The sequence below is a fragment of the Aquarana catesbeiana genome, linkage group LG09 (assembly GCF_042186555.1).
Source record: "Aquarana catesbeiana isolate 2022-GZ linkage group LG09, ASM4218655v1, whole genome shotgun sequence".
Taxonomy (NCBI): domain Eukaryota; kingdom Metazoa; phylum Chordata; class Amphibia; order Anura; family Ranidae; genus Aquarana; species Aquarana catesbeiana.
The window spans coordinates 293,675,903-293,703,524 of NC_133332.1; the positions used below are offsets into that span (position 1 = coordinate 293,675,903).

The 27,622-nt window shown below is 44.5% G+C and overlaps 1 protein-coding gene across 1 annotated transcript in view; it reads right to left on the minus strand.

The window, feature by feature from the left end:
* The window catches only part of ENG (endoglin), an 85,856-nt gene that overhangs the window by 12,853 nt on the left and 45,381 nt on the right, over nucleotides 1-27,622 (minus strand). Inside the window, exons 7-12 of the mRNA XM_073600456.1 lie at nucleotides 21,628-21,784; nucleotides 18,762-18,871; nucleotides 14,898-15,041; nucleotides 8,859-8,891; nucleotides 7,060-7,167; nucleotides 802-1,047 (exon numbers count right to left, since the gene is read on the minus strand). Of these exons, the coding sequence (XP_073456557.1) occupies nucleotides 802-1,047; nucleotides 7,060-7,167; nucleotides 8,859-8,891; nucleotides 14,898-15,041; nucleotides 18,762-18,871; nucleotides 21,628-21,784 (798 nt within the window). The remainder of the gene's footprint in view (nucleotides 1-801; nucleotides 1,048-7,059; nucleotides 7,168-8,858; nucleotides 8,892-14,897; nucleotides 15,042-18,761; nucleotides 18,872-21,627; nucleotides 21,785-27,622) is intronic.

Sequence of the window (27,622 nt, forward strand, 5' to 3'; positions counted from 1 at the left end):
AGGACAAGAACTACTGCAGAAGTTTTTTAAGCAGTTAATGAATAAAGAGTCTCTGACTGTTTAATTTAGATACCTTTTTAGGTCATCAGAAAGACACTCTACTCTGACAAAAAAGTTTTCAAGGGTCAGTTCACCCAAAACTGATATTTTGTATTTAGTATGTGCTGGAGAGTTAAACCACCTCCTATAATTTTCAGAGACTCTATTGGTAGATCTCCATGTTGGGTTCCTAGGTCTCTACACTGGTTGTGGCCAACATGAGAACCTCCCACCATCCCTGCTGGATTTCTTATTTTATATTATGGAAAATGCAACAGGAAGAGCTGAAGTACACCAAGGTTGGCAAGAACAACCCAAAGTTCCCAGGTGAACAAGAATTTTGGCAGGGTTCTCAATAGGCAGGAGGGGTTGACTCTGAACACCAGGCTTCACCCTAAACTAAAATATCTCTAGACTGTCCCATTAAAGGCTAACGCCACCTTTTGCAACATGTTTTTAAGGGTGTAACATGTTGCTATGCAACCCACCCTTCCCCATGGCAGATGGACTAGTTCTCAATGAAATACAAGTGTGGTAATCATCTCACTTGTACTCCATTGACCATTGTTAAAATAAGATGGTGGGTAAGCGGGTTGAGACATCATGTATTATGTGACCCAGTGATATCTGATGGCCCCAGAACATCTAAACATCTGTTAGACAATAATACAAATATGGTTGAGAAATCATGTGAACATGTAATAGTTACATCCAAGTATTATTTTAGGGCAAACATTACAATAACTCAAAATCCATGCTTACCGGAAATCCACTCAAGTTTCCCTTGACGGCAAAATGTCTGGCCTTACAGAAGGTACATGTGAGTTTTGCACAGACTGGGGCTTCCACCATTGGGAGTCTTGTGTTAAGTGTCCAGACCAATTCCCCATCACCTATAACTGGGCTCTTCTCATTGCTCAGGATTTGCTCATTGTCCCGCACCAGCAGGGAACACTTGCTCAGTTGCATGATATTCTCAGGAGCTTGGCTTTCAATGCTGACCGATGTCTGCAAAAATAATGAATTAAATATGACAGGCAGGATGACTGCAAAACTACACTGGAGGCTCTGTAAACAATAAAGGCACAACTTGTTTTACCTTAATGAATTCTCTACATTCTCACCTTCTGTGATTAGGACCCCCCTGCTCACCTCCAAATACCTTTCTGAGCCCGATCTCAATCCAGCGCTCACTCCGCTCTCTCCTCACTGCCATTGGCTCCAGCTGCTGTCAGTAGCAGCCTGTGAGGAGAGAGTGGGGGGGGGTGGGGGGGTGAGATAAACCGCGCTTTGTGTGTCTATGGAGGGGGGGCAACTCCTTTGCTTTTTAAATCAAAGAATTTTAGGCCGGATTTTAGCAACAGAGACACCCATGAAGCAAATTTAGGTTGGTAATCGGGAAATTTCCAAAATTTGCATAGTGTATGGACAACTTAGGACTAGATGGTACACAAGCTATGCCAAGCATGAGACTGAAGAAGCTGCAAGAAAGTTTGCCTTAGTAAACTTAGAACTGACCACTAGAAATAAAGGCAGAAAGGAGGACTGTTGGCTTACTCTGCTAACAGTGCAGGTCATGGTGTACAATTCTAGAGCGTGAGCAATGTACAGTGCCTTAAAGTATTCATACATCTTGACATTTTCCACATTTTGTCATGCTACAACCAGAAATGTAAATGTATTTTTCTGGGATTTTATGTGACAGACCAACACAAAGTGGCACATAATTGTGAAGTGAAAGGAAAATGATAAATGGTTTTCAATTTTTTTTTTACAAATAAATATGTGAAAAGTGAATCGTGCATTTGTATTCATTCCCCTATTCTCTGATACCCCTAACTAAAACTAGTGGAACCAATTGCCTTCAGAAGTCCCCCAATTACTAAAAAGAGTTCACCTGTGTGTAATTTAATCTCAGTATAAATACAGCTGTTCTGTGAAGCCCTCAGAGATTTGTTAGAGAACCTTGGTGAACAAACAGCATCGTGAAGGCCAAGGAACACGCCAGACCGGTCAGGGATAAAGTTGTGGAGTCTTTTAAAGCAGGGTTAAGTTATAAAAAAAATCCCAATATTTGAACATCTCACGGAGCACTGTTCAATCCATCATCCGAAAATGGAAAGAGTATGGCACAACTGCAAACCTAATTGCAATCCATATATCCAATTGCAGGGAATAATAGTTCCAATATTTATATGTGGTTGAAAAAACGTGAAAGGAAAACAGCACACTGATGCAATCACAGATATATGTCCCACCACCTCATAGAAAACATGCTTACCAGATAGCAAGCAAATTAGGGCAGATGACTTTAAACCCAGCCCAGGCCTTTTCTTTAAACGATCAGGATTCTGCGTACAAGTTGATGTAACCCTCAATTGGAACGGAGAACTATCAAGGGACTCTTCCTGATCTTTTTATGTCTATGGACTTTGTTATTATTATTATTTATTTATACAGTCATTATTAGTCATATTTCTTTGCAATCACTGCACTAATGATCTGATGTCATTGGATGTTTTCTGTATGTTTCTAGTACATACACTTATTTATTGCAATACTGATTTTTTTGTAATTTCACTTTATAGCGCAGTTTTTTTTGTTTTTTTTTCTCAATTGGATAGCATAGATCCGTGGCTCCATAGGAGGTAATTTGACAATCGGCCAAAAAAAGAAAAAAACCACAGACCATAGTGTGACACTGTGTTGCACACGGAACACCGCAGTGATGTTTTAATGTAGACAAGTGAACCGCCACCACACAGAGAACACGCTTACCAGACTACCCACTGTGATAAGCATAGGATTTTCGCCCAGCCCAGGCCTTTGCTCAGCAGGAGACCCCAGGAGGGTATAAACTGATAGATACCCAGAAGATTTATCATATGATCCGCAACTCCGTTGATAGTGCATCAGTAAGCAGCCCAAAAAAAGATATAAAGTAGACCATAGCGTAATATTGTCTACAACACTATTTAATGGATCAATTAAAAATATTACACTTACATTTATTCATCTTTAAAATCTCATAGAAAACAAAGCCGGCCAGCGTGGTGACGTCAGCACGTTACCTCGTCATACGTGTTTCGTCACATATGACATTCTCAATGGGGAACGATTACCATCCTGGGGTCTCCTGCTGAGCAAAGGACTGGGCTAGGCGAAAATCCTATGCTTATCCCTGTGGGTTGCCTGGTGTTCTCTGTGTGGTGGCGGTTCACTTGTCTACATTAAAACATCACTGGGGTGTTCCGTGTGCAACACAGTGTCACGTTATGGTCCGTGTTATTTTTTCTTTTTTGGGCTGATTGTCAAATTACCTCCTATGGAGCCACGGATCTATGCTATCCAATTGAGGGTTACATCAACTTGTACGCAGAATCCTGATTGTTTAATGCAAAGGCCTGGGTGGGTTAAAGCTATCTGCCCTAATTTGCTTGCTATCTGGTAAGCATGTTTTCTATGAGGTGGTGGGACATATATCTGTGATTGCATCAGTGTGCTGTTTTCCTTTGATGTTTTTTCAACCACATATAAAGATTGGAACTGTTATTCCCTGCAATTGGATATATGGACTGCAATTAGCGCGATTTTTCTCCTTCCCATTAAGTTTGTGCTATATCTCACATTTAATTGCTGCTATTCGGACTGGTCCATCCAAATTTATTATTGTGCTTTCTATTTTTACTTAGCGCAGTTTTTTTTCCCTACAACTGCAAACCTACAAGGACATGGCTGTCCACCTAAACTGACAGGCTGGGCAAGGAAAGCATTAATCAGAGAAGCAGCCAAGAGGCCCATGGTAACTCTGGAGGAACTGTAGAGATCCACAGCTCAGGTGGGAGAATCTGTCCACAGGACAACTATTAGTTGTGCGCTCCACAAATCTGGCCTTTATGGAAGAGTGGCAAGAAGAAAGCCATTGTTGAAAGAAAGCCATAAGAAGTCCCGTTTGCAGTTTGCAAGAAGCCATGTGGGGGACACAGCAAACCTATGGAGAAGGTGCTCTGGTCAGATGAGAGTAAAATGAAGCAAAACGCTATGTGTGGCAGAAAACTAACACTGCACATCACCCTGAACACACCATCCCCACCGTGAAACATGGTGGTGGCAACCTCATCTTGTGGGGATGCTTGTCATCAGCAGGGACAAGGAAGCTGGTCAGAATTGTTGGGAAGATGGAGCCAAATACAGGGCAATCTTAGAAGAAAAAATGTTAGTTATCAAAAGACTTGAGACTGGGGCGGAGGTTCAACTTCCAGCAGGACAATGACCCTAAACATACAGCCAGAGCTACAAAAAGATGGTTTAGATCAAAGCATATTCATGTGTTAGAATGTCCCAGTCAAAGTCCAGACCTAAATCCAATTAAGAATCTGTGGGAAGACTTAAATTGCTGTTCACAGACGCTCTCCATCCAATCTGACAGAGCTTGAGCTATTTTGCAAAGAATGGGCAAAAATGTCACTCTCGGGTCTACACTCCTGGTTAGATCGTTGTAATATATTAAAAATGTCCATACTCCCAAAATTCCTCTACCTTATGCAGGCCCTGCCTGTAAACATATCTGTAACCTATTTCAGGAAAGTGCAGTCGACATTTACGGAATTCGTATGGGCCAAACAAAGACCGCGGCTCACAAACAAAATACTGGTCCTCCCCAAACAATCCGGTGGCCTAGCACTACCAGATGTCCGTGCCTACTACCAGGCAGTACATCTGGGGAGATTAATAGACTGGTGCCGTCACCAAGAAACCAAACTGTGGACCCATCTAGAACAAAACCAAAGTACAGTTCCTCTTCGGAGGGCTCCTTGGTGTTACCCAGCTGTCCCAATAGGGATTAAGCGACACCCACTAATAGGAAACACTATACAAATCTGTGCTCGACTTCTCTTGCGGGGAACCCTGTCCTCATCAAACTCCCCTCTATATCCAATATTGGGGAACCCACTGTTTACACCAGGCTTGCAGGATGCGGGCTTTGGGAATCTAGTTGCGTCAGGTCTATACCAAGCCTCCCACTTTAGCTCTGGAGGACGTTGGAAAACAACCACAGAACTTACTGACCCCATGGGCCCGTTTAGACGGGACTTCTTGAGGGCGTTTCAGTTGAGTAATTTCCTTAAAACCATCCAACCTCCCACGAATATACAACTACTCACCACATTTGAAGACCTATGTTCAACCCCGGGGATACTACCACACACGCTCTTTCTGACCTATAACCTTCTGAATACACCCCCATCAGATTTCGTCCCACCAGGCTTACTTAAATGGAAAAAGAACTAGACTGTAGTTTTAACATAACCAAGAAACAACAAATACTTAGATTTACACACAAATCCTCCATATGTGCCAAAACTCAGGAGACAAATTACAAAATTATATCACACTGGTACAGAACCCCAGCACTGTTGCACAAACTCTTCTCGACGACATCTGACATCTGTTGGCGATGCCAAACAGAAAAAGGGACACTACTGCATGTTTTCTGGTCGTGTCCTAGACTGACGAACTTTTGGCAAACAATACGGAAGACGGTACAGAAATTTACAGACTACAATATTAACGATGACCCAGCATTCTTTCTCCTACATGCATCAAACATTCACACAAAGACATACAAAAAGTCTGTGATCCGACATCTTCTGGACGCAGCTAAAGCCTGTATCCCATTACATTGGAAGTCCACAATTCCACCAACCATAGATTTATGGATCAAAAAAGTAGAAGAAATCAAAAAAATGGAAGACCTCCTTCATACTGCACAAAACAGACAGGAAAAATTCTCCAAAACGTGGCAGTTGTGGAACATGTTCATATACTCAAGCGAGGGCCAGGCTCTACGAGAAACTACATTGGCTCATTGAACATCCACAAAGCAAATTCAATTCCTAAACACAGTATACAGAATATATAGCATTACAGTTGCATCTCAGCAACTACTCAATTCACTCCATGATCGCGGGGAACATTCCCCTCAGCCCCTCCCCCCCCCCCCCCCCCTCTCTTCTCCTCCTCTCACTCTTTCTCTTTTCCTAGTCTTAGGACACTTCTACAATTCTTGGGGAATAAAGGAAAAAGAAGGGAGGGAGCTCATGGGACCGTACTAACTTAATTCAACACAACTCAGAAAACACATATGTCTTTCTCCAAAGTGAAATGCCTCCTGATATTAACATGCACACTTCCTGGTTGCAACCTCAGTAATGCTGCACAGTAAACGAGAATGATCCTTGACCAAAATGTAATTGTGCCTACCAAGATGTATACATTTACCTTTCAATAACAATGCTTATTGTACCATATAGGTATGTTATGTAACTTTGTGTGCTGAGGATCTATTGTATATTGTATTGGTCCATGTGGGCCCCCTTGCCTGTTATAAATAAAAAATTTAAAAAAAAATGTCACTTTATAGATGTGCAAAGCTGGTAGAGACATCCCCAAAAAGACTTGTAGCTGTAATTGCAGCTAAAGGTGGTCTTACAAAGTATTGACTCGGGGGGGGGGGGGGGGGGGCTGAATACAAATGCACACCACACTTTTCACATATTTATTTGAAAAAAATGTTGAAAACCATTTATTTTCCTTCCACTTCACAATTACGTTTCACTTTGTGTTGGTCTATCACAAAAAATCCCAATAAAATACGTTTACATTTTTGGTTGTAACATGACAAAATGAGGAAAATTTCAAGGGGTGTGAATACTTTTTCATGGCACTGTAAGTACATAGTACAAAATGTACAAACTGAGCAGCAACAATGACGGTTTTGTCAGATTGCACTAGTATGCAGGGCAGCAGCCCCAGCCTTTTATCATGCACAGAAATGTGTCACTGGCCGTCGGGACGTGTGGGTGGCTGTGTGCCCCACCTATAATTCATCTTATGGCACATTGCAGCTTTGATAGTTACAAGCACCATGGTGGAATCTAGAAATTGTGTTTATATGGAAATTGACATGACTGCTTTCATTAGGATCAGCTGCCCTAAAAAAATGAAAAAATAACTTACCTTCACTTGGATGGTCTGGTCTGGATCCAGAGTTGTTGTTGTGTTCAGCTGGAGATCACCACCATGGCGCAATTCTATTTGGATGGTGGGACTTTTACAAGCCAATACCTGATGAAGAACGAAAAAAATGCAATTGACAAATCTCCTCCAGTCATTTGTCTTTCAAACCAGCGCACACATACAACACAGCAGCACAAATGAACCAAGTGCACACATAATACTAACATATATGTTGTGATCAGAGTCTGGGGAAAGGGGTTTGTAACGGGGTGTTGGCATCATTCCTATTTTGGCCTCTAGGTGGCACCTTCCTACAAAATATATATTGGAAATTCTGGTGGAGAGTAGGAGGAGACAGGAGCTCAAACTGTAGTTGGCCCCCATGGGACTTAGTGGGCTGTTATTCAAACATGTAAAGCTCCTAGTGTCTGGTTTTCCTCAGCTGGACAATACATGGTGAGATCCTGACAGCCCGAGTAGGACTGAAATTGGGGATAGAATTAGCAGTGTGCCTGATTGGGGGAAAAGTGCTGACCACAGGCAAATACTAAAGTGAGAAGCTAAGTATGGAACATGCTGTGCTCCGAAGTTATACACACGCTGTCGTTGTGTTACCCTGAAGTTGTCCACCCCGAAGTTGGAGAGCTTTGCAAATGCATTGGATTCGCATCTATTATTACTTGTGGTCTATCTGAGGAATGGTCAACCCGTTTGACCAATAAGCAAGTAGGGTAGAGTGTGGGGCATGAAACTGTATAGGTGCAGGTAGAGGTACACGTAACGTCATAGCTCTCTTCGGGAGCAGGGACACCCACTAATGTTAGAGAAGGGCAACTAGGCCTTTTAGTTGTGCCCATGAATAGAACGCATTGCCCGTGTTGGGATGTTCCCGTCTACAGGTTGATGATGTGTAAATATTTCACACTATACAGTATAGTGGATAGTATTTAGGCCGGCTCTGCCTAGATAAGAGTGTGTATGAATTAACTTCACACTCGAATGTAGTTGTTCTCTAGAAGTCCTAAACAAATTGTCCATCTCTTTGGCCAACCATTTCCAGATGGTAAATATGCAAACATGGTTCAACAATAGATTGGCAAGTCGCAGAAGAGAGTAAGGCCTTATTTATTTGGGCAAAAAGTGCCGTCCCGTGGATTCCTGTCTTAGCTGCTAGTATCTATTGGATACTAGCAGCCGAAATCTCAGGTGTTACGATCAATGGTGGCCATTCAACCCATATAACAATGTCAGGCTGAAAGGAGCTGCACATCTCCCCCGCTGTAAGCATCTGCCTGCAAGAATCCGCACATCCAGCAGTTATCTGCTGTTAGGAACAGATGATTGGACCTGGACACAATATATATACTGTAATGCAGACCCATCTACATTGTAATAGTGTTTTGTTTTTGACCATTCTGTATGTTACAGTGAAAGAAGAGACAGAAGTGACAACCAGAGGCAGACAATGGAGTAAAAATCAGAAATCCCCCTGGATGTCCTTCAGCAAGAACCGGGGTCCTTGCTAGCAGGATGAAGTGGGAAAAGTGGAGCGGATCAGGAAACCGTACATGACATTGTGGTGAATGGTAAGTAAATATTAGCACTCATTACTCTCTCTCTCTCTCTCTCTATATATATCTATCTATCTATAGATATATATATCTATAGATAGATATCTATAGATATATATATCTATATATAATTTTTTTTTCCATAATAAAACCAAAAATATGTTTTATAGCTGATCAAAGGTACTAATTCTAATGTAGACGAGTTTTATGAAATGCACGGTCACATACCTCCTCAGAATCCTTCTTGCCTTTTATTGTCAGCTGAAACGGGAGAAAAGTAAAACAGAAATAAAGTTATACAGTATATGTAGTTATTGTAAATACTATTATGATCCAATGTGTAGCATAAAGATGGAATAAAAAAAGAATAAGACAACACCACCTGTTTCATGTTATGATGGTCAGTACCACATTGTCATTGTCTTTTCTATTTCATTGCACCCAGTTCTTTCTTTTTTAAGCACCCTCAAGCATAATGGCAGCATTAATCTTAAATTCGACTGCCATTTTTTGTGGCAGATTAAAGCACTTAATTTACCAATCAGGTTTAATGTTCCTAATCGTACAGGCCTGGTCAGTTGTTCTGGTAACTGCTCCGGCCCGTTTGACTTGTGACTTGCCTACACGGCTCTTTATTTATTGTGGTACTAAACACAAAATTGAACATTTATTATCAGGGCCCGATTTACAAGAATAGTTTTATATGTGTAAAGGGGAATGATGAGGACTTTAATGTAAAGGGGAACACTGCAGACTGTGATGTAATGGGTAGCTCTGATGTAAGGGGGTCTCTGGTCACCAGAGCCCCCACCCCCCTCCTACACAAGAGTCATCAGAGTTCCCCTTACATCAGTTTTTTCCTCCTTTACATCAGAATCTGCATGGTTCCCCCTTACAGTGCAAGGGGGATCTCTGCGGACCCTGATGTAAAGGGGAACTCTGATGTAAGGGGGGCATTGGGGTACATGATGTACAGGGGAACACTGCGGACTCTGATGTATGGGGGAAACTGGGAACCATAATGTAAAGGGGAACTCTGCGGACACTGATGTAGAGGGGAACTCTGATGTAAGGTGGTCTCTGGCCCCCCTCCTTCCTTACATCACAGTCAGCAGCGTTCTCCTTTACGTCAGGGTCCGTAGAGGTTTGGACTGTGGGTTGGAGCTCTGGTGACCACAGTTGCCCTTGCATCTCTGTGGAGGGACTGATCTGTCATTTGCAATTACCCCCCCCCCCCCCCAATGTGTGTATTATTACGGGGGAGGGGAGATGTCACCCCATAGAGTGCAATTAGTACTCTGGAAGAACCAGCGCCTGCCAGAACGTGAGCGGGATGGAGGAGCTCACTCAGCCGAAGCAGCTTACCAGTTCTTAGACATGATGCCTGCATTTGTTTTCTTTTTTAGGCTTTAATTCATTTTCAGCAGGTGATTCTGCCTGCATGTCTGTTGTTTTTTAAAAAAACACGCTGTCCTGCAGATTTAGCAGTTGGAGGGTTGAGACAAACCATTTACCACTAATGAGTGCTTACAATGACCGTTTTTTATTTCAGTAAAACTTGTATCCCAAAATGGCAAAAAAATGTTTTCTGTAACTGCTAGGTAGTTAGTTGGATGATTGCCTCGTAGAGTTCATGAAGTTCAAACGTTCATTCAGTATTTTTATAATTAATTACTGTCCTGTCTTATATCCTAGTTAAAGTGTGTTGGGGGCCTCAAGGCAGACCTAACTTGTGTGTTATGGTCTTAATGCCTATTAAGCCCCACATTTGTATGTCTCCTTGCTTGGAGCGTGCAAGGATTGTTCGCTGCTCTACCAAACAATCTTTTTTTCTTCATTTTACTAAAAATAATTAATAAAAACTATTGATACAAAAAAATTGTTAACTGGAGTTTAGCTTCAATTTGTTAGTGTATTTAAATCTGATAGCACATCTAAAACACCCCTCCTCCCAGACTAATATTGCTGTCCTAAAGTGTCTCTGTCCCTCCTTCATCTAGAGTGGGGGAACTCTAATACAGGAGGTGAGTTACTGGCCAGATCACCAGGTGAAAAAAGAGCAAAAGCTTGAAAAAAGAGAACAAATGCAGCCACCACACCTACGGAGCAGTGATCTGCAATGTATATAAAATATAAAGGACACATTCAATACTACTTAGTGTATATAAACCCAAGAACACGTTTTTTTTTTTTTTTTACTTTTTTCCCCCCTTTATCTGGTAATAAAGGAAACCTGGTAATCCTGCTATTAACACACTTTCTGTATTCGGGTGACAAGTTTGCACCGATACCATTTTTTTAAACGCAGAGTACGAAGACCGATACTTTTTTTTTCAGGTACTCGCCGATACCAATCACCGATACCTATTGCCTAGGAAGTAAAAACGGGAGCTATTCCTGCGCTACCAAATTGGAAAAAATGTAGTGGTCGTACAAGATACAAACTCAACTTCTACAACTGTATAACACATATATCGCTGGACAGCTGCATGCACCGAAATAAGGGCCCAGACAAAAGCCCGAATAAGATATAGAAAGAGAGGGGGGGGGGGGGGGTGCTGCGCTACCCGGAGGGTTTATGCTTATTGGTATTGTTAATAATTCCTACTGGTCATAGGGCAAGAGGCCTCGATAGAATAGAATGTATAAACGTACGTAAAAAATCGCATGAGTTGGAGTAATAAGTACGCATGAATGGGTGTAGTAGCTAAAAATGGTTGCATATATGGACAGGTGATTAATATAAATATAAATATGAATATAAACAATAATACATATAAGTTGATCCAAAGGTGATAAATATAAGTAAAACCAATTCAGCATGTGTTTAAAATTATTCAATCCAATAGTACAATATATCAAAGTGCTCGTGCTCTCGTGCCTTAAATAAAATAATCCAAACTAATACATATACTGAAGTGCAAAAATGAAGCAATAATATTACAAAAAATCAATGTATCAAGTGAAACAAACAGGAAAAAAAAAAAAAAAAGAGGTATGGTCGCCTGATCCTGGTGTTGCGACCAGTGCAAAAGTGCAAACGCAGTGTGGGTAGTCACGTGAATAAATAAATGAATAATTAATCCAATGTACTTGCTGGTGTCCACAAAAAATTAATTAATAGGTAATCGAGTGTCCAAAAAATTTGTGCAGCCAGAGACAAAATTAATCAATGGTGCACAGAAGAACAGTGCTCAAACACAGCAATAAAAATGACAGTGGGGTGGTGATATGCAGATAAAACACTCTGTGTCCTCTTCATGCAGCATGCGCTAGTGTAGGTAATGGCCCCTTACCTAGCGGTGCTAGGTCAACCGCATATAAGATGTTAAATCCCAAGGTCCTGGGTCTCTCCTGCGTCTTTGTGTCCAAGCTTGCTGGCTCTGCAGGATCCTATTGGGGGCTGGATGTATCTAGTTGTGGTCCTAATTGGGGTCCTGGGACAGTGCGGCTCCTAGCTCCTCCTCCACATCACATCTCAAATGTATGTAAAATATAGGACAAGGTACCCAAATAGTGAAGTATGTTTTTCTTGGGGTCACTTTATTCACATGTACAATGTACAGAGTACTCACATTAAGCAGTTTTTTTCATACAGCGTTGTATCCTACGAGCGGCGAGCTTCATTATTGCTTCATTTTTGCACTTCAGTATATGTATTAGTTTGGATTATTTTATTTAAGGCACGAGAGCACGAGCACTTTGATATATTGTACTATTGGATTGAATAATTTTAAACACATGCTGAATTGGTTTTACTTATATTTATCACCTTTGGATCAACTTATATGTATTATTGTTTATATTCATATTTATATTTATATTTATATTAATCACCTGTTGGATCAACATATATGCAACCATTTTTAGCTACTACACCCATTTATGCGTACTTATTACTCCAACTCATGCGATTTTTTACGTAGGTTTATACATTCTATTCTATCGAGGCCTCTTGCCCTATGACCAGTAGGAATTATTAACAATACCAATAAGCATAAACCCTCCGGGTAGCGCAGCACCCCCCCCCCCCCCTCTCTTTTTATTGCCTAGAAAGAGTAGGTAGAGGGGTGGTTTGGGAGGTGGGGTGGGGGTGGGGGGTTGTTAGGGAGTTGGGTGAGGGTAGGGTGGGAGAAGGTAAGTAAGGGCAAGGTAGTTGAGAGAGACTGCAGGCATGGTACAGGAGACTGTCAGAGACTGCAGGCATGGTACAGAAGACTGTCAGAGACTGCAGGCATGGTACAAGAGGCATCCTTCCGCTCTATAGAGGAGCACGTCACTAACAGGGTGGGAGAGAGCCTGCACCTCCTCCCAGCTCTCTCCTCTCTGCCGCTGACACTTCTCCTGTTCTCCCCCTCTTGTCCCAGCCCTGAGTGTGTGGATTGGGGAGAAGCTCAGCGGCTACAATGTCCATGGTGGGGGGCCACAACTGAAATCTTGGGAGAAACCCCATAATTCCAGCCATGGAGAGCAGGGCGCATCTTCTGTCTCCCGAGAGGAGCTGGCTGGGCAGTGCAACAGGAAACCGCCGTACCCGTACATACAGAGCCCCTCCTGTTCGCTGCCTCAGCATCCAGCCAGGGAGAGCCCGGATCAAGCGCTCTGTGTGGCCGGGAGTCAGAGCTGGAGGAGGGAGGTGGGGAGAGAGGAGACAAGGCTTGTGGGCTGCTAGGACAGGCAGACCGGCCCACCGCGCGGGCCTGCCCCTAGCGACGCCACTGGGAAGAGGAGGCGGGGATGGCACTGGCCGGAGGGGGGGGGGGGAGTAGGCAGTCAAGCTGACGTCCCTTCCGTTATCCGGTTCCGGTGTCGGACCATTTTCACGAGTACTGATACTCTTGAAAATGCCTAGTATTGTCACCGATTCCAATATCAGTATTGATGCAACCCTATTGCCAACTATACTGAGCAGCACTGTCACCCTAGGACAGAAAGTGTGTTAGGACTACATAGCACCTCCCTCTCTTCTTCATAATAGGGCAGCTATTTTGTAGTCCATGGTGATAACAATCCCAGCTGATAACTTCCTGTGCCCTCTGCCTTTGGACTTTTATCAGTTCCATTTCTGGTTGGTTGAACAGCTTTGTTTTGCTCTTGTGAAATGGATATAATAAAAACCCTCTCAATGGCATTTTTAAAAGACCATATAGAAATGTGTAGCGCTGGTAGATTTTTAATCTACCGCTGATAGGTAAATCTTGTGGGTTACTTGTTAGGTGAAGGTAGGTTTGCCTCTGTTCCAGCTTGGCTGAGTTGCGTGTAGTTCCACACTGTGCCGGTTGGTGTCGTCACCATGGGCTGGTGTTGGAAAAGCAACGTGTCGAAGCGTATGAGTGCTCCTCTGTCCCGGAGACAACTCGGTGGAGGTGGACCTCCGAGTTGCATTCTGGGAGAGGGTATTTATGGGACAGATGCCATGTTCTGGGGGTTGGTTTTCAGCCACCTGCTGGCCCTCCTGGCCGACAGGTATGCGTTAAGAGTACCACCTCGTGGCCCTCCGTTCCGGAGGCCCACGTCGCTGCGGCATGTGGGTGGGCCCAGAAGCCTGTCTGGGGCCTACCACAGCAGCAGAGGAATGGTCCTGAGCTGTCTATCCTGAGTGAAGAAGCTGGACAACCGAGGAGATCCCAGGGGAGGACCCGTCATGGAAGCATCATGCAGAGTGCTGGTCTGGAGAGGGGCCTGGTGACTCAGTTGGAGGACGTATCCTGAAGTAATCTTACTGCATAGTACTGCCGGGTTGGCTTAAAGGTTCAAGTACTGTGTCTGACATTCATTGCAAACCAATACATCCTGTGGCAGAGGATCATACGGGTTTCATTCTAAACAAGTCTGTAGCAGAGACTGCTGCGTACTGGCTGCTAGGCAAGTGAGAGAGGCCTATCCAGGTGGGCAAAGATTGAATCCCACAAGGGGAGCGCATTCAATTACAAGTGTTCAATTCCAAAGAATGTTCTAAAGAATACTAAGGAAAGGTATTTGAGCTTTCCTGCTACTTCCTTTATTACTTGTTCATTAAAGCATTGGAAAACATACTCAAGTGTTTGGTGCTTATACCGTCCAGAGGTAAACTCAACGGAACCCTAGACCCGGTGCCGGTGAAACAGAGGTATCGAGAGTGAAGGTAACAGCCCGCTTTAAACCAGCAGCTCCACCGAGAGTTAGTGCTACAAATGTATTGTTAGACTTTAGGTAAACCCTCTAATCATAATGTGCACACAGAACATACACTATACTTTTCCCTTTATAGCTCTTCAATTTACTTACCGAGTTCATTATATAACCACTCGCATAATTAGACATACATTCGTTCCTCGAAGCAACCAGCACCAGTGAGTCCTCTTCCAGCTTAGCAGTACATTTGGGGTCCTTGAGGTGCACATTCTCAGGTGCTGGAAGCTGACAACTAGACTAGGAAACAAAAACATTAACTTTTTTGAGCTTTAATATTTCCCCCAAACAAAACTTATATCATGCGATGTTACTATAAGCCTAAGCATGCCTAGAGCGGAGCTCCACCAAAAAGGGGGAGTTCCACTTGTTTGCACCCAATCCCCCCCCCCCGCCACATTTTCCACGTTTTGGGCGAGAGGGGGTTTTGACAGGTACCCATTCCCTCTTCCAGTCAGATCACCGCGGTGATCTGTGCGTAAGTTTGGCTCCCCCTCCCCCCCTACCCCCCCGCAGCCTTCTGGGACACATGACAGGTTCCAGAAGACTGCGGGAGCAGCCTGTCCATCAGGTTTGCATGCTGGGATGCATGCGGGGCACTGGACTTTGCACTCTGTGTGTAACCCCCCTGAACTCTGTACTCTGTAATGCAATCCTGGTATTTAACCACTTGCCTACAGGGCACTTGCTGCCCAAGCCATTTTTCAGCTTTCAGCGTTGTCGCACTTTGAATGACAATTGCGCGGTCATGCTACACTGTACCCAAACAAATTTTTAAATCTTTTTTTTCACACAAGTAGAGTAGTGGACCATTTGCTCTTAGACTAGTAATAATATTCTGATGGGGGTGGCACTAAAGTTGGCCCTACACAAAGTTATTTTTCATTCAGCCAGCAGACAGATTCCTTCATACACACAAACCAGGTAGATGGAGGATTCCCCCATCTGACACCTCTGTAGTCTAACACCTGCTCCGGCCATTTTCAAAATTCACTAATCAGAGGCTGCAGCCAATTGATCGTGAAAAAATGTTTCAAACATGTTTAGGAACTCCCAGCTTTCACCATGCACACCAATCAATGGCACGCTTTTTATATGGTACAATTTCTTTGATTAAACAATTATTCTGTAGCAAGGTCCCAGGCCCCCTCTAGCCCAATGAAAACCTTCAGAGCCAAGAACTGCTGACATCCTTCCATACAGAGTGGGTTGTGAGGCATAGTGGGTGTAATGCAAGTTAGATTCCTGGGTGCCAGACAATTCTTGAATGCAGAGAGATTTTATTTCTCTTCAACAGAACTTTGGGAGAGAGGGTTAGGGCCAGGACACTCTTAAGCAGTTGCAACTTTAATTGGCAGACTCCGAGACTTCTACAGGAGGACAGCCATGCAGAGAAAGGCATCCAGCAAGATGCCACATCTGCATGTGTAGGAATGCTGTCTCTTATGGCAACTTTAAAAGTTTCTAACACAAAGTGTAACAGTTCCTTCACTTCCACTATAATCACTTCTTGTAGTTCTTCAGCCCACTGAGCTCCCAGTATCTCTCACTAGACTAGATGATTCACTGCCACTGAATCCCTTGAGCTCCTCCAATCTTCACTGTAGTATCTTCCTCAAGCGTCACCCCCACCTCTCTGCTGGGTCCCTAGCTTGGCTCTCCAGATACCTCTGAAGCTTCACCCCACTGGTCTGCTCGGTCCCTGGCTTGACACTAGAGGTCGACCGATATATCGGCCGATATTTGGCGTTTTTTAATTAATCGGCATCGGCCGATTGTGCTGATAAAAAAGGCCGATTGTAACTTCAGCCGTGACTTGCAAATGACTTCTGTAATAGAGTCAATGCAAGTTGCCTGAAAGTTATCCCTCCTCCTCTGGGCAGCCTGCCAAGTCTGATAAGAAGATACATTGTATCTCTTCAAGTTCTTTTTTTATCAATAGACTGAACTCCGTAGGAATTCTCAGTTTAACCATTTAAAGACTAAATCTTTTCTGACACTTGTTGCTTACAGGTAAAAATCCTGTATTTTCTGCTAGAAAATCACTTAGAACCCCCAAACATTATATATATATTTTTTAGCAGAGACCCTAGGGAATAAAATAGCGGTTGTTGCAATATTTTATGTCACGCGGTATTTGCGCAGCGGTCTTTCAAACGCAATTTAAAAAAAAAAAAATACAGTAATGAATTAAAAAAAAAAAACTAAGCAGTAAAGTTAGCCCATTTTTTTTTCGTCCAAAAGTTTTGATTACCTGTTTTTGTGTATTTAATATTTAAAATAGTTTTTTTTTTTTTTTTTTTTTTTCTAAATTCTACATACAAGTGAACTGATTGGAGGTTTGTTTTGTTTAATGTTTAAATGTAAAAAAATTTCTGTATCACTTATCACTTAAGGTTGCTTTCACACTGGAGCGGGCATGCGTTGATGGTAAAACGCTGCTAGTTTTAGTGGCGCTTTACCGTCATTTTAGCGGCGCTATTCGGCTGCTAGCGGGGCGCTTATAACCCAGCTAGCGGCCGAGGAAGGGGTTAAATGCGCCCCTGAAGCGCCGCTGCCAAAACGCTTTGCAGGCGCTTCGGCAGCGGTGCGCATTCATTTCAATGGGCAGGAGTGGTGGTATACATCGCTCCAAAGATGCCGTTTGCAGGACTTTTTTTTACACCCAACCAGCGCATCACCTCAGTGTGAAAGCACTCAGGATATCACACTGAGACTGCAGGGGAGCCGTTTTACAGGCACTTTACAGGCGCTCTTTTTAGCCCAAAAGCGCCTGAAAAACGCCCCAGTGTGAAAGGGGTCTAAGTGTTAGATTTTATGAGATGAAGGGAAAAAAAAAAAAAAATCGGCCAAATATATCGGCCCAAAAAAAATCGGCATCACATATCGGAATCGGCCACCGCGATTTCTAAATATCGGCATCGGCATCGGCCAGAGAAAAACCCATATCGGTCGACCTCTACTTGACACACAAGGTTGCTCTGCAAGCGTCACCTCCGCTGGCTGGGTCCCTGGCTTGATATCTGCTGAAGTTTCCTGATTCTTCACCGTCCCCGGTTGGTGAGAATTCTGCTCCGGTACTTGCTTCAGCAACTCACTGTGGTCCCTGGTAATAAGGTGGTTGGTCCCTTAGTGGCGACAGCTAACCCTCTACCTCCCACCATGACAGGTTCTCTGGCTGGCAGAACTGTCAATTCTGGTTGGACTGCAAGCCGCAATCCCAACCCTGCGCTGCTCTCTTGCTTCTGGATAGGCCCTCAGACAGCCTAGCAGCCAGATGTGCCCAGGATAGGCCCAAACTCTGGCCTAGCAGCCTGGTCAGTACAACACACGTCCACCCAGACAGCTGTCCAGGTGGCACAGAACACTGATCACCTGACCTCACCCAAATATATAGGTTCTCCTAGCACAGCAAGGTATTTAAAAAAAATCCTGTCCATTGGCTGAGTTACCCTATATACTCCTTATCTGTCCTTGCTTTGCCCTTGTCTTTTCTAATGCCGCTAGGTACCCGGCTACCTAGTGGCAAAAGAGAGAAGTGCAGCAATTCTAGACTTATGGTGAAATCAATTGATCTCTAACAATAAGCCAAGGTAGCTATACCTGGCAGGTAAATTTAGGAGCAACCCTGTCTAACCACCAGGGTGCTACATCTCTATAGAGCTTTTCCTCCTGAGGACTCTCTCTTTAGCTGCTCTTGGGGCAGAGTGTGAGGAGGCCATCTTAGACAAACTTAGTAGAATATACTCAGCATATCTTTGGAGCATGGGAGGAAACCTACGCAAGCACAGGGAAAACGTGTACCAAGAGTGGGACTTGATCAAAGTACCCCAGTGCTAATCACTAAGCCAACAAGCTGCCCATCAAAAATTGTCCCTATCACGAGACGCTCACTTGAATGCGTTTGACTACCAGGCCAAAGTTTTTCAGTTCTCCACTAGACAGCAAGTCTATTCTTACCTCTGGGTTCTTTTCCAGTTTGATGACCAAGTACTCATCTGTGCAGACCGACTGGCTCGTGAAACACTGCTTTGCAGGTATGCCTACACTTGGAGTTGTTGGTTGGTTTACTGTCATAAAAGAAGGGAGACAATCAAATGTTTAGGTACCATTTTACTCACAGCTTGTTCAAACTCCTCAACTCGAACCCCCCTTTAAAGTACAGAACGACCTGCTCCCAACTTCATATGCCTGTTTATTATAGGCACCTGGTATATAAAGAGAGCCTGACCCTTGCCCATCCCTCGCAATTTAGAGCCCTAAGTTAGTTTCTTGAGAGTGGTAAGAGAATAGATTGAAAGAGTCTGCTTGGTAGCTTTGATTGATTAAAGTATACCTCTAGCCATTTTTTTTAGTTTTGGATAAAGTAGAGGATGGTTAGAATCTCTGTAATTTTTTATTTATTTTTTTTGTTTGTGGCCCTGTTTTGTAACTTCCTGTCTTGGTAGCAACACAATTCCCATACTTCCTGTTACTTCCAGAAAGTAAGGGAAAATCTCTCTAACAGGGACACAATGGCAATAAACAGGAGAAGAGCTGGGGAGGACTAGACTATCTGGCAGCTTTTTTTTTTTTTTTTATTGTTGTCTGTGCCCCATTGGAGATTTACCCTCACTTCCTGCTGCAGTGTCAACTTTGTCTTCGGGACAGTAAGTGAAAGTAACATGAGACTCTCACAGCAGAACAAAAAGCTTAGAGAATTTTCCACTATTCACTACATTTGGCAGGATTCTGGTGTTCAACTTTTCCCTCCGATGCCCCAGAATGGGGATGGGCCCTTGCTGTCCTCGCCTACAATGCAGGGCAATTGTTCCTGCATTGTATGTGGTGACGTCAGAGCACAATCACCGGCTGGATCGCTAAAGAGAAGAAGCTTTGAGGGACCAGTCACACAGCATGGAGGAATTCTGTTGGATTGAAGAATAAGGTAGAAGTATTACCGTATATCAGGGATATGCAATTAGCGGACCTCACCCTGTTGCAGAACTACAAGTCCCATGAGACATAGCAAGACTCTGACAGCCACAAACATGACACCCCGAGGCAGAGGCATGATGGGACTTGTAGTTTTGCAACAGCTGGAGATCCGCTAATTGCATATCCCTGCCGTATATACTCGACTATAAGCCGAGTTTTTCAGCACATTTTTTTGTGCTGAAAATGCCCCCTTCGGCTTATACTCGAGTTAAGCACTTTTCTGCAGCAGAGAATGACATTTTCCGAACCGACTTTGGGGCCCCGTATCTCGGGGCCACTTGGTGCTAAGAACTTCAAATTTGGTGTGCAAACCCAGTGGAACTAGCACTACAACATATCCAAAGCAGCTGGGGTTCCTAGCATCACTTGGTCCCGAGATACGGGGCCCCAAACTTAGTTTGGAAAATGTCATTCTCTGCTGCAGAAAAGTGCTTGACATTTTCGGAACCGACTTTGGGGACCCGTATCTCTGGGCCACTTAATGCTAGGAACCCCTGCTTTGGATATGTTGTAGTGCTACTGGGTTTGCACACCAAATTTGGGGTTCCTAGCAACAAGATACGGGGCCCCAAAGTCGGTCAACTGTGTCCATCTGCAGCAATGTCATTTCAGGACCCTTTGGGGGTCAACTGTGTCCATCTGCAGCTAGGGGGCATCTAGGAACTCTTAACTACCGAGTTTGAAGTTCGGGGGACCTATGGCTGCAAATGTGCACAGTGAGGCATACAAATGGGCACAGTGAGGCTGCAAATGGGCATTGTTGACCGTCTTTTCCACTTACAGTAGCTGCGCATTCCCCACCCTAGGCTTATACTCGCGTCAATAAGTTTTCCCAGCTTTTTGTGTTAAAATTAGGTGCCTCGGCTTATATTCGGGTCGGCTTATACTCGAGTATTTACGGTACAGCTTATTCTTCTACCCCTAGACTTAATGAGGCCCCATGGCATTGGTCCATTTCTGGTGCCAACAGATGGGCTTCAAAATACCAAAAATGCTTTAGTATTATTTCAAAATGTAGAGTATAAAATACGGCACTTTTGGTTTTAATTATTATTTTTGTGTGCGTGTGTATATTAATTCTTCATGTTCCATGGAACTGAGGGGAAGGCTACATACTTTATACCAATAAATCTTTCCCATCTCACAAAATAGGGAGGTGTGCCAAAAGGCAAAAATCGACTATGTCTTGTGAGAAAATATTAAAAATAATCAGAGCCAGGCCATGGAGTAGATGGAAGCGGTACTGGAGCAGAGAGGGGTGAAAAAAAGGCAAGGCCTGCAACCTTTGCTGTGGAATATGTTCACAGCTCATGGGGGGGGGGGTGCACTTTAGCCTTTTTGCTTTGGATGCTAAGAGGCCTTCTCCCAGCACTGACTATATTGGTTTTCTGGTCAATTTAATTTTAGCTGTATATATGTTTATATGCGTTTTTAATCCAATGTTCCTTAGCTGTTTTTATGCCAAATCTGTTTTAAAAACAAGGAGCACCAAAACCAATACTGTGCATTCACAGAGTAGTATGGTTTCTGTAAGGGAACAGCACAGCAGAAGCTGAAATCCTCTATGGAGCCTGCTACAGGCAGTGAAGAGGCAGAGTTGCTCTTCTGGCTCATTTACTTGTGTGTGTGTGTTTTAGCTACTGAGCTATGTGAACAACGGGATCTTCTTTTTTTTTTTTTTTTTTTTATATATCATGAGAATGTGAAATTTGCAATATTTTAGTTAACTGAGAAAAATTTTGTATAATATTTTTTTTCTTTGCCCTGACTACAATATAATGTATACAAAACCATTGCACATTGCCTTTAAATACATATAGTTTATACAGATGGACTTGTCAGAACTCACCACATGACATAGACATGTTTACAGATCTGGCATCAGCAACACGTATTAGCGTTATGGTCTCCGGGCTCATATTCTCAGCTTTCTCCACAATTTTATTATATGTCTCCGGCAGGGTACTAGATATCACCATATCTGCTACTTTAATTTTTCCAGATGCCTTGGGGGAAAAAAAAGTCAGTAAGGACTAAAGCCTATTCAAAGGTCTTTTGAAAAAAAAAAAAAATACAAAGTGTACCACTTGAAAAGTCCTTGAGTAATTCTGGCCATACACAGCTCAATGTCAGCCGATTCTGGCCAAATTGGACAAAACTAAAGCTATGAGTGGAGGATTAAGGTGGTCATGGGCCCCTAGGCTACTTTTTGTGTGGCCCCCTCCTAAGCATGCTTTATCAGAAAATCGTATTTTCTATCGGACATTTTGCCGCTTTGCTGTCCTGTAGCACCCAGGCAGTGATGTATTATTTGAAGACCAATTTGACCTTTATGAACCCTGGCAACATATAGGTATAAAGTGAGCGCTGAGCCCAACACAGTGTACACCCCCTCTCCCAATTGGGAATTAATGTACAAAAACAATACAGTTTTAAGAAAGGAAAAAGGATAAAATTATGAATGACATTAGGCTGCAATAATGTCCATGAGGGCTATAATAATGTCCATAAAGTTCATGGAATAATAGCATTTGTGGAAGGCAGCCTCATTGAAGAAAAAGAAGCAATCCTCTGAGCACTCTGAAAATGAAACAAAGGCGCCAATCTAAGTGATATTTTTATTAATTTATATATATTTATGTGTATGTAGAATAAAAACAATGTAAAAATGGATGGGGAGACCTTTTTGATAGTGCTGTGTGGGCCCATGAAACAAGGAATGGCGTGTAATGCTGAAAAAAGGAGGGTATAAAGAATGTGTGAGATGAAAAAAGGGGTTTGAAGAAATAATGAAGGATGTTTTTTTTGGTTTCCCGAATAGCTCTGAACGATTGCAGCATTATCCAATGCACGGAGCGTTTTGTCAACCTATCAGTTTCACTCACTGGCTGTATAAACCCTGCCCAATCACAGCCCACGTTAGGCCTGAGGAAGGAGCGTAGCTCCAAAAAAGCGTCAGCTATTCGTGCCGCTTCCGGAAGTGACGTCATCCTCCTGGTTCCCACCGTGCGTTCCAACGGCAGGAAGTGCCAACATCCATCGGCGCAGCCTGTCCATCTGACACCACTGCAATCCAGGAAACGGACCAGACTCACTCCCAGGATATCCGGCAGCTTTTGCCAACATGCTTGTTCACTATGTACCTTTGTGAGTACCTTTTTACAGTTTTATTAAACTCCATGTTTTTTACTGCACTTAGAGTGGCGCCTTTGTTTCATTTTCAGAGTGCATATAACATACACCCTAACATTAAGAGGGAAGTTTCACGAAAAAAAAACTTCCCACAGCCCCCCTGCACAGTACACAGCCCCCCCCATGCACAGTACACAGCCCCCCCCATGCACAGTACACAGCCCCCCTGCACAGTACACAGCCCCCCTGCACAGTACACAGCCCCCCCTGCACAGTACACAGCCCCCCCTGCACAGTACACAACCCTCTGCACAGTACACAACCCTCTGCACAGTACACAACCCTCTGCACAGTACACAACCCTCTGCACAGTACACAGCCCCCTTTCTCTGCACAGTACACAGCCCCCTTTCTCTGCACAGTACACAGCCCCCTTTCTCTGCACAGTACACAGCCCCCTTTCTCTGCACAGTACACAGATCCCCTGCACATAACACAGCCCCCTTTCCCTGCACAGTACACAGACATCTCACATTTGCATAGTACACAGACCCCTTTGCCTGCATATCACACAGGCCTCTTTCATTATAAAGCCCCCCTGCACTCCCAGGAGACCCCCAGTCTCCTGGGAAAGATTACTCTAAAGTTGAGAAAACATCACTGCCAGCCCTTTCTCATACACTGCTCCTCCTGTGTCACTCATTGTAAATCAAAGCCTCTAAATACCTCAATTAATGCTGTTCTTCATGACCTGGTCATGTGACTGCTCTCCTCTGCTGTTTCATTGACGGTCACATGACCGTTCTCCTCCTGCAATCAAAGGCTACACTCGGGGGGGAGGAGGAGAGCGGCAAGACAGAGCGGCTTTAATTGAGGTATTAAGAGACTTCCATTTACATTGAGAGTGACACACGAGGAGCTGTGCATGAGAAAGGGCTGGCAGTAATGTTTTCTCAACTTTAAAGTATGCTGGCAGCGCTGTCCCAGGGCCAGGAGAGGCGGTACAGCTGGCCTGACACCCCCCCTCCCAATGGGTGGCACCCGGGGCGGACCGCCCGATCCCCACCCCCTTTTGGTAAAAAATCATTTATCGGCGTCTTCGTATAACACGCAGGCATGCTTTTTATTCTACATATACATAAATATATAGAAATTAATAAAAATATCATGGCCAATCGGGGGCCCTTGCACACGTGGGGCCCTAGGCTGTAGCCTAGACCAGCCTGTGCATTAATCCGCCCCTGGGTGGGCTTGCTGGTACCACTCAACAAACTTTGGTCTAAAAATTCTCAGTCGATTTTAGTGACTGCAGCCAGTCGGCAGGAACTGGCTGTCGGTATACAATATCTGGAAGGGAAAATTCTTCCATCTACACTGTTTAGCAGGGGTGGGGGAATCTATCGATTTTTTGAGAAATTTTATCTTGACTGGCCAACCTTAGGACCATGTTACATGGGCGATTCTACTGCCGGTGAAGTCTTGCAGAGAATCAGAGTGAGCGACTCCAACAGATAGACAGATAAAAAAAATAGTTTTAGGTTTTGATTGAGTGGGTTTAAAACTCATTCAGGTTTTGTCATCGGCCTTGGCAGAACAGTGAGGGGCAGGTCATGTTATGTATATATAAGATTTGAAACAAACTTGAACTTTAGATTCTTATGCCCCGTACACACGATCAGAAATTCCGTCAGAAAAAACTTGGATGGTTTTTCCGACGGAATTCCGCTCAAGCTTGCCTTGCATACACACGGTCACACAAAAGTTCTTTGAACTTTCGACTGTCAAGAACGCGGTGATGTACAACACTACGATGAGCCGAGAAAATGAAGTTCAATGCTTCCAAGCATGCGTCGAATTGTTTCTGAGCATGCGTGATTTTTTGCGTGTCCGAATTGCATACAGACGAACGCATTTTCGGATAGGAACTTTTTCCGACCGAAAAATCTTTTGCTGGCTGGAGAAAATTTAATGCACCCAGGTGCCTACATGAGAGCACCCATGCATAAAATACTGGAAATGAAACGGTCATGCTAATGTAGCGGTACCCCTACAGGGGCTGCTGAAAGTAGTGGTCCACCTGTTACTCTGCCCAGCCCATCTTTCACCTCTCAGTCACTCTTGGGACAATGAACAGTCATATGCTTGTTTTTTTTGTTGTTTTATTGAGGGGATTTGAAGTTTGATGGGTAAGGGGTTTATGGGATGCCCAAAGATGAATAATTGGATCAATATATGATCAATTTGGAACCTCTATGTACACTTTACTACTCCAGTCTCCTCCAGCACATCTCTTGCTTGCAGACTGTTTCTCTCTCTCTCTCTCTCTCTCTCTCTCTCCTCCACAACACTTTACTGAAGGTACAGCTAGCACATGGTTAGGCTCGACTGACACAATCAGGCCTTAGCAATGGCCATTTGCAGGCAGGGACTGAGGGTCCCTTTGATGTAGCAGCAAAAATAGGAAAAGTCTTTGGAGCTAGCTGACCTATGGTGGACTACTGCTCCCAGTCAGTCCTCTTCAGGCCCTGCCAGCCAAGGCTGGCCCTACCATGGTTCCATGGGACACAGGCAGCAGCTTAAGCAGGGGCGGCCGTAGCCCAGTGGCCCCACCGCCACCTCTATATGTACTGACTCCCGCGGCCGCCGAAAATGCCGTGTGTGCAGTGGCGTCACTGGGGGGCGGGACGCCATCCTGAGTGCGGTGGAGGGTCTTGGAGGCAGGGCTCTTCAGCCGGACGGAGACTGCCGGTGCCACACTAACCCTGTGTGAGACTCCCTCACTCTCACTGCTGCATCCTGAACTGTCACAAGTGTGCTGCCTGGAGTGACAGTCTGAGCAAACAACTCTTCGTGCGGCTGCAAACTGAATCCTCACTCCGCCCGCCGCCAAGGTGCATGAGGGGAGGGGGGTCTGTACTGACTGGGGGGGGGGGGGATTTATCCTGAGGGGGGTTCTGTACTGATGGAGGGGGGGGTTATCCTGAGGGGGTCTGTACTGATGGAGGGCGGTTATCTGGAGGGGGGATTTATCCTAAAGGGGGTCTGTAATAATTGGGGGGAGGGGGGTTATGCTGAGAGGGGTCTGTAATGATGTAAGGGGGGATTTATCCTGGGGGGGGGGTCTGTACTGATTGGGGGGTTATCCTGAGGGGGGAATTTATCCTGAAGGGGGTCTGTACTGATTTGGGGGGGAATGTATTGATGGGGGGGGATTTATCCTGAGGGGGGTCTGTACTGATTGGGGGGGTTATGCCGAGGGGGATTTATCCTGAGGGGGGGTCTGTACTGATTGGGGGGTTATCCTGAGGGGGGTCTGTACTGATTTGGGGGGGTGTCCTAAAGGGGGGTCTGTACTGATTGGGGGGTTATTCTGAGTGGGGGGTCTGTACTGATGGGGGAGAGGGGTGGTTTGTCCTGACGGGGGGGTCTGTACTAATGGAGGAGGGGGTGGTTTGTTCTGAGGGGGGGTCTGTACTGATGTAGGGGGGTCTATACTTAGTGGGGGGGGGTCTGTACTGTGGGCATGGCTTGTGTGGCGAAGCCAGAGCGGCGTATGGGTTAGGGAGTAGAACAGGCAGGTTTCCCGGCTGGAAGGCCCGGAGCACATCACATGACGGCATGGCACAGCACAAGTACCCACTTATCACCGACACCACCAGGGCTGCACAACGGAATAAGAGACTCAGGTACCACTTTGCCTGCTGGTGAGTTCTATGTTAATAGTAAATCTAGGTAATGTTAGTGGCAGGCTGGCTTAATTGGTTGCTCTATGTATGTTTACTCAGCTTAGGGCAAGTCCCACCCACTTGCCGACCGTGCTGTAGCCGATTGATGGCTACAGCGCTGCTGGCTAGTTCTGGGAGGCCTCCCAGTCCACCGCACTCGGAAGTGTCCTTGATTGCTAGGTCCGCAGGACACAGCGCATCACGGATCGGGGTACAGGGCCAATTACAGCGGCCCTTTACCACTTGATGACTCCGTCTAATGACAGAGCGATCACTTGAAATCAAACCAGCGTCCTTTTCGTTTCAGCTAGCGCTGCTGCGGTGAGAGGAGAGAGCAGCTTCCGGCTAGGCCTGCCTAAATGTACCTGCTCTCTCAAACAATCTCACCTCTAGCACCTACCTAGGTAGAGGGTGCTACACTAATTTATAACAGCTGAGTATCTAAAGCCAAGATCAAACATTTTATATATTGTAGTCCAGTCTTTAGATGTGATGACTGTGTTAGTTTACCCTTTCAGGCCTTTTTTCCTGCACACATACTATACAACAGAACACTACAGATTGCACAGGACATCAATTGATTTCTGACAGTATCAAGAGGTTTATTTGCACTTCTTGAACGGATAAAACAAGACACTGTCAATTTTACATTTAGCAGATCAAAAAACAAGCAAATAAGAGAAGTTCATTGGAAGAGCTTGTGTAGACTTTTGGTAGGAGGTGGTAAAAACACACAATTGAGCTGCGTGTTTACTTGTTTTTTACTGTCCCCTTCCATCAACAACCCCCCCCCCCCCCCCCCATGGGGCCGCACGGCAAACTCCCAGCAACTGCATAATGCATGTTGCCTCCCCACTGCCTGTCAAACATCTCTGAAAGGCAATGGAAATGTTGCCACAAGTCTAAATTTAGCCTTATGCCGCGTACCCACGGTCGGATTTTCCAACAGGAAATGTTCAATAGGAGCTTGTTGTCGGAAATTCCGAC